Genomic DNA, 14,973 nt, shown 5'->3' on the forward strand with positions numbered 1-14,973 from the left:
TATTTTTATTACTGCCTTAAATATTTATGTGGTTTATTAAATAGAAATATGTACTTATATAAATACATTTTCAATAAGATGTTAATCATTTATTTGGTTTAATCCAAATTTAGAACCGCTATATGATTCTCGATGTAAATGTTGTATTAAAAATTTTTACTTCATATTTTATTCTTAAATAGATGATCAAGTCGAAAATAGAATGTTTGCGTTGTCGTGCTCGGTATAGTTGCTCAATACGACAACTTGAGAGTGACGTCTGTCAAAATAACATTGTGGTATTATTCTCAAGTCAGATAAACAGATAAGCAAAATGCTCCCTTAGTCGTAAATATTTGTCGACTGCTGAAATTGGCACACAATTTCTGACCAATTAATTCGAATCTGAACACATGCATGCTTTTAATAAATTCCAGAGAACAACTGCATTACATCTGTAATTGCACTCTGAAAATAATTTGACTTGATAATAATAAACTCTGGTTTACAAAACGCCGTTTCTCCGATTTGGATGAAAATAAATCGCTATTACTTCGATTCGCGCAAATGAAGCACTCGCTCCTTCGTCGCTCGTGCCTCAAATCATGCGCTCATGTGCGAAAAATGTCTTCTCGCACTCATTTCGTGAATAACTATTAATAAATTCCAAACAACACCTGCATTACGTCTGTAATTACAATTATAAATAGAAACTGACAAAAACTGAATCAATTTAATGATGTAATTTGAAATGTAATGTAGAATGAATGGAGGGTAGATAATTGAAATTTAGTGACATTGCTGTCTTTATATCCAATTAGTTGTAAATTTGTTAGACGACTTTTGTTAACAAAACTTGTATAACACTGACGACTTTCATAATTACAGATTGTTAGTAAATTGAGACGGAGTAGGTGGAAGAGACAGAAATGTGTAACCTAAGGGCGTACCAGTCTTGTATTAAAATCAAAATCACAATACCGTATTGAGTCTGGAGAGACCTAATAAAGACAGGAAATGGTGTCTGGTTTGAGTGTTTAAGACAAGAAAATCTCAAGGTAAATGAACTTGCAACGGTGCAACAGACTCATTGGAGCGTCGGATCTTAAGAATTTATGAAATTTAAGTAAGTTTTGAAATATAAATATTCCGGAACGGTTAATTGTCGAAATTAATTTTAAATCTGTCAGAAACACGGCCATAACGCGTTCAATGTTGAGTGGCTTCGTATTCCTTTCTTGTGATCTTTCGGGGGATTTTTGTTGCGCCAGGTAAGATTGTGAATGTGGGATGAAAGGGTTAATAAATGATGGTATCGGTAAGCTATCGAAGTATTTGATCCGAGGATTGTGACCGGTCTGGTGTGAATATATAAATATAGCTTTTAGTACCTTGAATGGCGTTCCTGTGGGGTAGGATGGTGATTGCTCCCTCCGCAGCGAACTCCTGGTCCCTGACGGGGTGTACTTTAGCTCCCCACGAATCACTGCCGATCCAAAGGAAATGTCCTGTCTTATTCGCACGAATTGTTGCTTGCAGCAGCTTTCTGAAAGTATAAACAAATAGGCTGTTTCACCGACTACATGAAAACCATCTTTGCTCGCTTTAAAGCTCAACAAAAACGAAATAAAATCGATAGCTTTTATTTAGCAAAAACAACGTTATTTGAATATGCCATTTGTGCGTTCCGACTCGATGAGGCGCCATTAAGCCAAAATACGTTCCAGGCAAACGGATCAACTGCTGAGATATTACAGACGAACTGCACGATTTCTTTTTATGCGCCAAAATTTCCACGGAAATCCGGAAACTACGGAAACGAAAGGGTCACAAGAAAATTTGAAAAAATCAGAGGTTCTGTAAGATAAACAGAAATTATCAAACGGGAAGTGATTGAAAAATTACGGAGAAAATACCTCGGGGATAAAATAGACAATTTGAGAGAAGCGAGGGAATCTATCGAAACATTAAAACAGGAACACTCCACCAAATAAATAATTCACAAAAGGCGAAATTAAATTTCGTACAAAACACGAAAACGTCGTTAAGTCACGCGAATTCTTACTGGTCGGTGTTGGAAATTTGAAATTTCCGTTTTCGCGATATCGACGCGATTTGATTGAACAGTCGCTGATTTAATCGGATTTGTTACAGCATTCTACAACGCCAAAACAGTTTTTACTCCCATTAAAGAACAGCCACGAGTTTTATTCCTCCTAGGCTTCATTTAATATTTTCGCACACAGATTTGCACTTAAGAAGGGAATGCGGTAAAGAGAGTGCATCGAAGTTTTTATGTTTGCAAAATGTCGGCATTTTTGTTCGTGGTGACGTTCTTGCAAAGCTAACAATTCCAATGTTTGATTTATTTTTCATAATTAAAGTGGTTTTAATTACGTCAGGTAAACAAAATGGGTGACATAAGTTTTTGCCCCCTTTCCTGAAAACACAATTTACGATGATATTTACTCAAGAAAATGGGTTTATTCAACGTATTCGTATTAATATCGCAAATAATCCCCACCCGTTGCCGACTTGGAAATAAAATCGCTTTAGGTTGCCCATAAATCCTGAATATTTATCGCGTCTGAGTGACAGTTGAAGTTTATGAAGTATAACATTTTTTTCTACTTCGCCCGATTTACATTTGGATGGAAGTTTCGCGGAGATCCAAGCTGAAAGTCGGCTGTAATTGAGATTTAATTTGGATTGTGTATCGGTGTGGTGGTGGCTCTGAACCATCAATTAAAACATTTTAAAGAGAGCTTTGAGCGTATATCATCCGGCCTAATCTAAATGTCATCCGAGATGTATCTTTCCTGACTACCACATTCATTATCGAACATTATCATTGACAGTACAATGTGGAAATGGCGGTGCGGGGTTTACCTAAAGCTCCTCGCACTGGCTTTTTATTGCGACTAAACCGCAGGATTATATTATCTCGTAAATTTCAATTTTTGGGACAAAATAACTTGCGCCCCGATACACGAATTTTTTTCTGCACCCAAAGAGAGAAAAATTCACTTGCGACAAAATAATAATACATTGAGATTTTACGTTTCAACTACCCTTCGAAAAATAAAAAATCTCGACCTTGTCACGTGTTTTGGTAAAAAATTATTCGCCTGTCGCGCTCACAAACCCGTATTGCGCACCGTTTTAAATGAAACAAAGTAAAAATAGGAGATTTTGAAAACGGCGAGGATTAAAGGAAGGAAGTTGAAGGACGTGCAAATTTACACTTTGTTTTCACTGACTGAAAGTAATCTAGATTTTTGTAAAAATCATGATTTTCAAATACCCTTTCATTACTACTCGACAGACCACACATTTTATAACCTCAAAAGTTGGTTAAAAAGGTTTTACATAATTAAGAAATCAATCGCCCAAAGTAGCATTTCATTTCTATAATACCACGAATTGGGGATGACATAACTGTAACAATTATTTTAAAATATTACGGTTGTTATTAAAATAAACAGAAACGTAGGCAACCACGAATACACACGAGTATGAATATTTTATTATTCGCACTTGACTTAATTTTTATCGAAAAAGAAACTTGTAAATCAGTTAAAACACTAAAAAAAAGCAAACGCATTTATGTTTTGTACTCAACTAAGCATGCTTTCTTTTTATAGCTTAAATTTTATCCCAAAAGGTTTCCTCGACATTCTGCTTGTTTGAAGTGAGGGGATTGTTTGGTTCTGAAATGTGGAAAGTTTAATTTGGAGTAAATTCATTATTTCTGCGTAAATTTCAATTTTTGGGACAAAATAACTTGCCCCGATACACTCAAATTGCACCCGAAGAGAGAAAAATTCACTTGCGACAATAATAATAATAAATTGAAATTTTACGTTTCTACTACCCTTCGAAAAATAAAAAAATCTCGACCTTGCCATGTGTTTTGATAAAAAATTAGTCGCATGTCGCGCTCACAAACCCGTATTATGCACCGTTTTAGATGAAACAAAGCAAAAATAGGAGATTTTGAAAACGGCGAGGATTAAAGGAAGGAAGTTGAAGGACGTGCAAATTTACACTTTGTTTTCACCGACTGAAAGTAATCTCGTATAATTCAACTCGTACAGAGGTGAAGGGTTAATTTTTAACGAGTTAAACGGAACAATAGTGGATTTTTGTGTGTTTAATGTAAAACGTTTCGAATTGAATCGCTCTGAAGGTTTAACTATTTGGCGTCAAATTCAATAATTAATTTGCGTTTGAAATTTTTACGATGTATCAAAAGCGAGCAGATTAATTGAATTTAGAACGAATTGGTATTTTAGTTGGGAAAGTGTTGTTAAAAGTCGGGAGCTCTTGTGGAAAACAAAACGAAAGAAGATATTGAAATTTTACACCGATGTCTCTCAAACTAACCGGATATATTTAGGAATTGGTATAAATGTATCGGATTTCAGTAATGACCGATTCAGAAACGCAGACAAAAACGTTATCGATTAGCAGGAGCTGTATATTCCTGCGGCTTATGCGAGCATTAGGGCACTTACGTGTGCCGTTGCAGGATGCATTAGCTAACAAATCTGGTTTCTTTCCTTTGCAACTTTCAAACTTACCTGGTGTTGTCTTCGTCGACGAAGAGGACCACTGCTCTGGCGCTCTTTTGAAGCAGTCGGTCTATAATTCTGTCAAAGTCTTCGGTTTTCGAGTTCCGGAGAATTTTTTCTGTTACTGCTATGCAGATTCCGGCATCGGCTGAATAAGATATAAAAGACGCTATCCCCTGTAATACGAATAAATTTCTCAGGATCTACCTCCACAGCGGGCGATCTTTCAACCAGAAGTGTCAAACACGAAGAATCCGATTTGTACCTAATAATGCCATTTATCTTCGAATTTTTTAATTGAAATGATCGCGGTTCAAATTCGCACCTCATCAAACTAAATCGAAGAGCCGATTTGTTATTTGTGTCGAGACGGTAATCTAGAAGTTTCCTCACGTAGAAAACGCAGCTTCCTTTAATTAGTTTTCACACGGTCCAAGTGTTAGATTCAAATTTATTTATGGATTTTTGCATCTTCCCCCGCACTTCTTCATCTTCACTTTTACGAAACAATTAGTTATTGTCCCTGTCGCGGCGTTATGAGACCGTCAGAAAAACTGACGTTCCATTTTTTACTCCCACACAGAACCGCCCCTTTCCTAATTTACTTAGATTGCACCTTCCTAATGTACGTCTCTTCTACCTCTGTACAAAAGTGATCACCGGAATTACTCATATTAAAACCCAAACAGGTCACTCGAAAGGGATTTTGAACAATGCAACTGGAATCGGATTTATTTAAAATGTATTCTCCGCTCTTCGCCTGTTTATTTATATTTGTCGTCGAACAAAGATTTCAAGTCGACTTTAAAGTTGTCCAAAAATAAATAATTTTCCCCAGAGAAGCGCTCCCACATCGACGAGTTTCCATGTTTTCAAGTTTCATCCGCAAAAACACGAAAATAACAAGACTTTACTTATTCATTTGCACGTGTGATGAAACACAAAACAAATTGCTGTAACTGGATTCGTAGGAAATTATTTTAGAAAAAAATACGATTTGTTCGAAGGTCGGCGGCTGCATGTGGTGAAATAATTCGCAAGAATTTTATTCCACGCCAAAAGCTTTTCTTTCAGAAGGGATTTCCGGTGTATTCAATGTTCGATATTGAATTACGTGATTAATTCTAAAACCAAGTCGTGTACTGGTTTCTTACAGTTTTAAATTTCGACGTTGAATAGAATTGTAGTCAATACTACACCAGAATTCGCAGATCTGGGTCATGCTTGAATATTCACGACGCTTACACGTTAGTAGTATTCTAAATGTTACTTATCTGGATCAGGAGGAATTGAGATGCTCATAACACAACAAAAATATAGAAAAATGGTTCGATATACCTAATAAGAATAAAGAAACCATCTTTGATCACAAGTTTACAGAAAACATTGTCCAACCAGTTTTCAGACCTTTTAAAATTGAGTAATTCAGTGTTTTAAAAAATAAAAAATGCATCGAATTTCATTGTTGGAGCAAGTAACATTAGAAGATTAAAAAATCTTCAATCGTGACCAAAAGAAAATTTACAAAAATTATGTACTAACGTCTAGATTTTTGTAAAAATTCATAATTTTCAAACACATTTTATAACCTCTAAAATTGTAATGATTTAAGAACATGCAAAAGTTGGTTAAAAAGGCTTAATAATTAAGAAATCAATCGCCCAAAGTAGCAATTCATTTCTATAATACCACGAATTGGGGATGACCGATGACATAACTGTAAAAATTATTTTAAAATATTACGTTGTCATTAAATAAATATAAACATAGGCAACCACGAATACACACGTGTATGAATATTTTATTATTCGCACTTGACCTCATTTTTACAGAAAAAAAAACTTGTAAATCAGTTAAAACACTAAAAAAGGCATTTATGTTTTGTACTCAACTAAGCATGCTTTCTTTTTATAACTTAAATTTTATCCCAACAGGTTTCCTCGACATTCCGCTTGTTTGAAGTGGGGATTGTTTGGTTCTGAAATGTGGAAAGTTTAATTTGGAGTAAATTCATTCCTTCTGCGTAAAATTCCATGATCTTTACGGCCTAATGACATTTAAGTAGATAGCGTAATTTTTAATCAAAATCTTTTATCAATATTTTTAAATTGACTATCGGTTTATCCTGTTGCATTTTCTTATAAAATTATTCTAAATAATATCAGCAAATATATTCGTTAAACAATGATTTCTAATCTATATTTTCCACACACTTTTTCATTTGTTAGAAAACCTAGAGCATTTCAAAATAATGATTATGTAATGAGTAGAAATTTTTTTATTTTTATTTTTTTAAATAATTCGTAGTGGTCCTAGCGGTAGTTTTTTTGTTGTTTAAGCCTTTGGGACAAAATTCAGTAATTTTCAGGTGTTTGTTGAATCCTCTCAATTTTCTATCTAAATTATAATGGAGTGGTGGGTGAGTAATAAATGTATTTGATTGGTCTAAAAATTTGCCTCAAGAGATGGACGATATTTTTGGTTTTTTAAAGCAAAATTACACGACAGACTATTTTTAAGTATTCTTGTCTTCACTGTAATTATTTCCAAAATTGTCAGAGAAATGATAAAAGTTCAGATAATTAAGTGATTTCAGGCCCTACAAGAACAACTGGAAAAGTCTGACCGGAAAAGATATTAATTTTTTCTAATGGCAATTTCGTATCAGTTATTTTTATCTCGATTTCAACAATGCGTGACTAGAATTCTTAAAGGCACAGCTCACGAAGACGTTTTACCTAACTTAAATACAGACCAGTATTTTGTTCGCTATTAAAGACAGTTTTTCTTCGAGCTGCGATGAGAAGCGAATACGGCCTGAATGCCGTGCCCTGGATATGATTAAACTCTATAATAACAGCACAGATAAACCATAATTTTTTTCTAAAATCTGGAAGGGTTGAATTTATGCGGAACGTCCTGAAGAATGACACAATAGTAATAAAAAATAAATTCAAGCAATCCGCACTTCTTTCAGATTTCAGAGAGAATCGTTTTCAAAATCCATTTATGAGCATCGGACTGACTTTTGTCTGGCGAGGTTTCTACGGTTTTACTGTAGTTTAATTAGATTCAGTACAACATGGTTTGATTAAAATTTTAATGAATTTATCAAATTTTAATATCGCAATTAAGCAGATAAATCACTGAAAATGTAACTAAACCGACTTCGTAATAAGTCATTGATAATTGATTTTAAATAAATAAAAGCGTCAAGTTCTCGAAACCTTAAATTTATCCTTAAGTGTGGTGAACAAGCGTCGACAAGAGTGTTTGCAGAAAAATTTTACGGGAGATGAAACAAATAAATTGCGGTCGAGGTCTTGTTCAATACGGGACTTTTTATCATCCTTAAGAGCTCATCCAGGACGATCTTATACGGTTTCCTTGGCAAAAAAATTACACACCATTAAACTTGCATCATGATAAAACGAATATAAGAGGTTATAATAAATTTTAGACTGAAGTAAATGATATCGTGTGGAATTCCCATTAAAGTTGGGGAAATTTATCCGGTTCAAAATCAAAATTACTCAACTTTTCTATTTTAACGGTGACAATATTAAAATATTAGTCGAAGAGTTTTTACAATTGAAATTTTCCATTGTTGTGGAGGATTAGGATGCAAATTGAGATATCACAAAAATACCTCAGAACTGTTGGTTCAAAAGTGAGAAGACTTTGAAGGAGAAGTTAATTATGTTAAGCTGCTGAAATTAAATGATAAAGCGAACCAAGGAAAAATATTTTTCCCGTTTGGGTTAATTCATTTCTACTGTCATTTGCCAATTTTAATATTCTTCGGTTGGGATTAAATTTCGCTTTGATATTTTTTGGCACGAAGTGGAGACTAGGACGTCTCGATATCTTTCAGGATTAGTTTCTGCAAAGCTTTACTGGTTAATTAGTGTCTGTTTGAAGTTATTATGATCACAGTTATGCCCATATACTATTCGAGGTGTATAATAATGCTTGTTTGGATTCAAGTGAAATTAAACATTCTCTTTGACGAAAATCGCAGGTACGAGCTTATGGAATTTATTAGCTCACGTACCTGTAACAAGTGTGACGTAAATTGAATTATTTACTGTTCACTGTACACAATCGTAATAAACAAATAAACGCAATAAAACCGATTTCTATATTTTTTCCTGCGACAATGCTAAATAATAACGCCGTAAAAAAATCAGTCAAGCTTTGCTATAACTTGCATCGTTAAACGCAAACATATATGTAAACTCTACACTGTTGTTTACCTAACTGGAGCAAATAGAATAGACAGTTTTGAAACCCAAACTTACCCAACGGATATCAATATGCAAATATCGCAGTTCCCAAAGTCTGTTTTTATCTATTTTTATCAAATTTCGTACCTAGTGTTCACAGTTCCCACCACTGAAAAGATTTCATAATTTCTTTCAAATATTTTTAAAAAGAACCTGAGAAGAATACTCCTACGTCCACTGATAGAATGCCGTTTTTTAAATATCCTTAGATAACAAAATCCCCAAACCACAACATTAAAATATTAATAAAGCATCATAGATTGTGTTGGTAATATCTTGAAACATTCGTGCCACTGATTCTCATTGGTTGTTATGAAACTCGCAAAATAAATTATATGACATTTCAAATTTGCAATTGTCAGTGCTGTCAAGTAGTTTAAGCATTTAGATTTGCGGTTTTTCATCTTTAGTGCTTTGTTTTGCGTTTCTCTGGTTTTGAAAGTTATTAGTTTTAATTGTGTTGCTGTTTTGATCTGCTCCGTTGCGATTTTTTGTTAATTTTTTTGAATTTGTGAAGTGAGAGCGTGCCTGAAGAATCTAGCATAATGAACACTTTAAGTGACATTACAAACATCGAAAATGATACAGAGGTAATTTTTGTTCATGCATTAAACATTAAATAATCTCTTGTTTGTGGTTAGTCAGTTTTCTTGGGAAATTCGAAAGTGTATTGTGGGTTGCATTTTTATTTCCGTCGAGCACATTATCACTCGTGAAATACCCTGTATTAATAAAACTTAATATATTACTAGTTTTCTTTCGTCTTTCCTAAGTGCAAACATGGAGAATAATAATAAAACATCACGTGTAAACCTACTCTTTCCATTTTTTTAAATTTCGTGCCGGATCTATTTTTTGTAGCGTAGAGTGAACATTTTTAGTAACATTTATGTCAAGCAATCAATGAGTGGACAGAGTTTACAAAACTCCACCAGACATATTTTTGCTGGAAGTATGTTCGGTTTTAATAACTTTGTACAAGCACGCTTGGTAGTTACTTCAAACTAATGTGGGTTGCCAGGGGTTGAAATAATTTTTACAGAGTTTGACCGCTACCATGTCTGAAAACAACGCAAAGTTAAACATGTCCACATCGCTGGGTTTTAGAAAGTCTGTACAGCAGATATGTTGGAACAGTGCATAAAATCTGTTATTTTACCGCTGCTTCTGATTCTATTCCCCGAAAAATAATAGTGGATTGTGTGTGATACGCATTTCATTATGTGTAAATTTGAAACATTTCTTGGATGCTCAAGCATAACAAAAACTTGTTTATGGAGCGAGTATACAATCAGAAGCATTAAAAAATCGTTTTCTTATTCCATATTGTAATGTCAATGAAGACATGTTTTTCCATCAAAATAAAAGGACGTGAGAATGTGTAATTTACCGATACATATAGTATAGTCTCTCGAATTTTCTGAACATGTCTGCTGCAGTATTGGCAAAACACTCCGTTTCAAAATCAATTTAGACCAGTTAATGATAAAATTCCATCGAACGTAGATCTAATATAATTTGATACTTGCAATTGTCACAAGATGGAACTAACTTTTAATCTAAAATTCAGTACCTGCTGTTAAAAATGTTTGTGATCGCTCTCTGACAGGTGCTAATTGTTTTAGAATAATCCCTTAGAAGGACACTGTCATGCATATTCATTGGAATTTGATCGAATCGGTTGGGACAAACTAAAATAGAAATTCTTCTACCTAACACTAGCCGTAAAATAGGACTAATCTAGATCATCTACATAAGCCTGGATAATTGATGAGTTGATATCTCACTGCTTTATTCAGTCTCAGCTAATCGGACACTCCGATTATTAAAAGGATTTGTGCAATTTATTTTCCACAATTCCGCAAGATTCGAGCCTTTGTAATTTAGAAATCTCTTGAAAACGTAAATCGGTGTTCGACTAGTGCGACACTTGCAGTTTCTCGAGGATGTAAGTTTAATCGATTTATGAGGCAACCTCATTTGCAAGAGTCATCTGAAACATCTCTCTTTGGAGGAACTCAATACGCAGAACTGTGTTAACAATGAAATTAATTCGACAATCTGTTTCAAATTTACATTTACAAGTAGATGCCATATCGGAGTACAGCGAGACAAAATTACTGTGGAAAAATACGAGGTCATAACAGATTTATTTCGAGTCAGATGGAAAATCACCGATTATTTATAAAATGATTGCGAAGCAAAGGATTGCAGCACGTTATTGAACTAGAGAAGGTTGCCGTGATGAATAGTTGCAATTAAATTAGATTAGTCAGATTGACTGGTGCGTTTAGATCTGCAGTCAAACACTGTGGAGCAAAAAAGTAGTGTGTGACGTGGAGTGATCGATTCTTTGTTGCTGATGAATAGTCGGCCAGAGCTGGCATTGTTGATTTTGCGTGTGCATCGGTGTGTATCGTGGGAAAAGCGTTTATTTTTCGTGCGAATTTTCCAAGCAATGGTTTAAAACTTTTCCAGCTGTTCGATTATAGCTTATCAGTTCGTTCTATCACTTCCCCAATTCGCTAACTTGGAAATAATCGGATTTAATTGAATTTTTTCAACGGACGTGCAATCATTGAAATGAACACGAAACCACAACGCACGATTAATATTATTTTTGAATCGATTCGCACAAATAAATCGGACGAGAGGAGGATAAATTGAAAAATAAAATCTACCAAACGAGCGTGGCGGTTTTTTCAGGACAAACCAACAAAAATTTACGATACATAATTTCGGGACGAATAAATTTATGATATTTTTCGACTAGTTTGCTACTATGGTCTTGGCCGCAGGCGGATGTGGGGTTCATATTCGCATTTAATTCTACTCCTGTTTTCGAACTAGCGTCGAGCAATAAAAACAATTTTCGAGCATCCCAATAAAAATCATTTGTTTCCAAGTAAATACGGAAATGTGCCGAATTCATAACTGGTCAAGGTGGTTTGTCGAGAACTAGTCACAAGTGGAACTTCATTTAAAAATAAAAACTATCTGGGGACAGAGGGTCGATTAAAATTTATAGGGAAATTCGAAGTTAATTGAAAGCAATGGTCCGAAGGAATGGTTTATTACTGAACTTCGAGAACTGCGGTTGTGTTTATTAATTACAAGTGTCTTTTAATAGCCTTTTAGTAAACCGCTTTTACACCCGATTTGTCACCAATGGTAAAATTAAAATTTAAGAATTTTCAAAAGGACGTATATGAGTTCCCCAGCGGTCACTTCTTTACCGCCCAAGGTTATCGGGGAGTACTGCGATAGGTATTCGACAGGTTATAACCGGATTAAATTAAAATAATTTTTCTTAAATACATATTTATTATTTACAATATTTACAATGGTAAATTATAATAACATGCCGCATTTATTTATATATCCGTGCAATCATTATGTAAAGTCCATTTTTTTAACAAGTGTTAATGTCAAAATTCCTTCAAAGAGCAGACTGTGCCGTAAAACTTTCGTTTCGGAACATCCGTATCGTAAAATCTCCCTAGATCAGGTTTGAGGTTATGTCAAAAGTCAGAAAAATTTCAGATGTAAGCAAATTTTATATCAAAAGACCAGAAATAAAGACACTGAAAAATGCAACCGAACATATTCAGTAGCGCAAGCGCCTTCCCATCAAAATGGCTGACATACAATATTGACATACGACACTTAATAAGGAAGCAATGGTCAATCGAATCTGCAAATTTACACAAAGTAAGAGTATTTTTTTAAGTTTTCTTCATTTTTCTTGAAAACTAAGAGGGCTACGATGTGACTTTTATACGTCAAAAGAAGCGTCTTGAAAAGGGGAATCCAACAGTATAAAATTCAATGGAATACGATACTTAGTAAGAGAACAATGCTCAATCGAATCTGCAAATTAGAAAAGAAGTAATCGTTTCGTAAGGTTTTCTTCATTTTTCTCGAAAACTAAAAGGGCTACGGTTGACTTTTATATATCAAAAGAAGCGTCTTAAAGAGAGGAATCCAACAGTTTGAAACTCTTTGGAACACGATACCTAATAGGGGCGCAATGATCAATCGAATCCGCAAATTTAAACACGAAGTAAGAGTCTCTTTTTTTTTAATTTTCCTCGAAAATCAAGGGAGTCACGGTCTGACTTTTATACATCAAAAGAAGTATCTTCAAGAGCGGAATCCAACAGTGTTAAATTGAATGGAATACGATACTTAATAACACAAAGAGTGTATTTAAGTTTTCTTCATTTTTCTTCAAAACTAAGAGAGTTACGGGGTAACTGTTTGCATCAAAAGAAGCGCCTTGAGGAGAGGAATCCAACAGTATAAATTTCAAATTCATTCATTTTACAATAACCATCAAATAACTAGTGACTCATACCAACATGAAAACAGTTTGACAATTGTTTTAAAGAAAAAATGAACTGTAAAGAATCTTGTATTTCTGTATGTTGGATCTAACAATTTTTCCGCCATTGTATGTTCTCTTTATTTTTGCACACGTAAAAGTTTGAAAACTTAATAATGTTTTTACAAATACACAAGGTGATTCACGAGTAATAATGAGCCCGACAGAATTGAAAATGCAACGCACAATACATTTGGAAGGTAAAGCTAGATATTTACCGTGTCCATATCCAGCTTTACGTTTCAAATGTATTGTGGGTTGCATTTTCAATTCCATCGGGCTCATTATCGCCTTATCGCCACCGCTAATCCCTTACGGTTCGCTACTTGCTACAAAACCCCAAAATTTTTGACCGCCGGGAGGAACTCATCTGCACCGTTTCAAAAAATTTTGAAATTGTAAATTTTAAAATTCTTCTCTTGATGAAATATTGTGCATAAGGGTTAATTCAGGTAGTAGGATTTTGATTGCACGAGAAGAGAGATTTGTTGGAGATATTTGTGAAATTTGAGTCTATCTGGAGGCGTTATTGTTATGATTATTATTGAGACTACGTGGATTAACGACTGTGAAACAATAACGTTGCACTTAGAGATTCCATCTGGGGTAAAATCTGAATAGAGTGATTGTTCTGATTCTGTTTTGGCAGAGCGTTTCGAAGACTGGTATGTGGTAGAAGTTGACTGTTCGTTAGCAGTGTAGTTGAAATCGATTGAATATCAACGCATCGCCGTAATGTGGATTGTATTTGAAGTGGAAGCTATTGTCTCTGCACGATTTAAATTTGCGAAATTGTTTCGGTTTGAGGGTCTGAAATTGAGCAATGAAACCTCGTCTCTGCTAGCGTTTAAACAATATATACCAATATTATTGTGCAATTAATTAGACTTAATAGGGTAGCAAACTTTGACAATGGCGACTGCGAATTCGAACGGATTCGTTTCGGTTGGCGTCTTGCCGGATTATTTTTACCGTCACTCGGTACATCTAAATTCCGGAGCGGTAATTAAATCCAGCCGAGACAAAAACTTTGGGTCATTCGATTAGCCCCGGGAGTGACGTGCGAAAACATTTTCATAAAACAAATCAGGCTTATGTTTGGGGCGCCCCCGAACACGCAGAAATTAGCATAATTTTAAACGAATTTAAAAGGGGCCGCCAATTTTGGCGTCAATTAAACTCGTAAAGTGGACGGCATAACAATGAGGGTGGTCAGCGAGGTCCTGTGACTTTTTCCGAACCGTTGCTAAATCCGGATCCGTGTATCTGCTTTGCTGCATATCTGGGTTTTCATCTGGTGTGCCAACGGATCTTAGATCCCTCCTGCTTATCCCTCTATATCGCTCCGTTTGCTTATCTTATTTCAACTAATTTAAGCTGGCTTTTGTATAGGAAGAGCTTTTATTGATTCACAACCTCACCACCTATCGCCACTTCCGGGACCGTAAATTCCACCCTTAAATAATTAGCGCGCCATCCCGATACCTAAAATAAATAAAGAACCGACCCTACAATGATAAAATACTGATCTTGCAGTCGAGAAACACTCAGCGCTTACTATCACAGAGCGCTGAGTTATACAAGGTGTTATTGAAAGTTGTACAGATATTTTAACCACGAGCTACTGGCTTCATGTAGAACTCGGGAAAAATATTTAAAAAATTCTATGTCAAAAAATAAAATGACATTTATTATTTGAGCTACAATTTTTTTAAATCGCTTTTAGTTTTCTACGTTGTCCTACAACCTC

At 34.8% G+C, this 14,973-nt stretch overlaps 1 protein-coding gene across 2 annotated transcripts in view; it reads right to left on the reverse strand.

Moving 5' to 3' along the window:
- The window catches only part of LOC138140190 (metabotropic glutamate receptor 7-like), a 100,018-nt gene that overhangs the window by 36,379 nt on the left and 48,666 nt on the right, over positions 1-14,973 (reverse strand). For both annotated transcript variants that reach the window (XM_069060996.1, XM_069060997.1), the window contains exons 4-5: positions 4,563-4,729; positions 1,371-1,525 (exon numbers count right to left, since the gene is read on the reverse strand). In XM_069060996.1, coding sequence (XP_068917097.1) covers positions 1,371-1,525; positions 4,563-4,729 — 322 coding nt within the window. The remainder of the gene's footprint in view (positions 1-1,370; positions 1,526-4,562; positions 4,730-14,973) is intronic.

This window comes from Tenebrio molitor, chromosome X (assembly GCF_963966145.1).
Source record: "Tenebrio molitor chromosome X, icTenMoli1.1, whole genome shotgun sequence".
NCBI classification, from domain to species: Eukaryota; Metazoa; Arthropoda; class Insecta; order Coleoptera; family Tenebrionidae; genus Tenebrio; species Tenebrio molitor.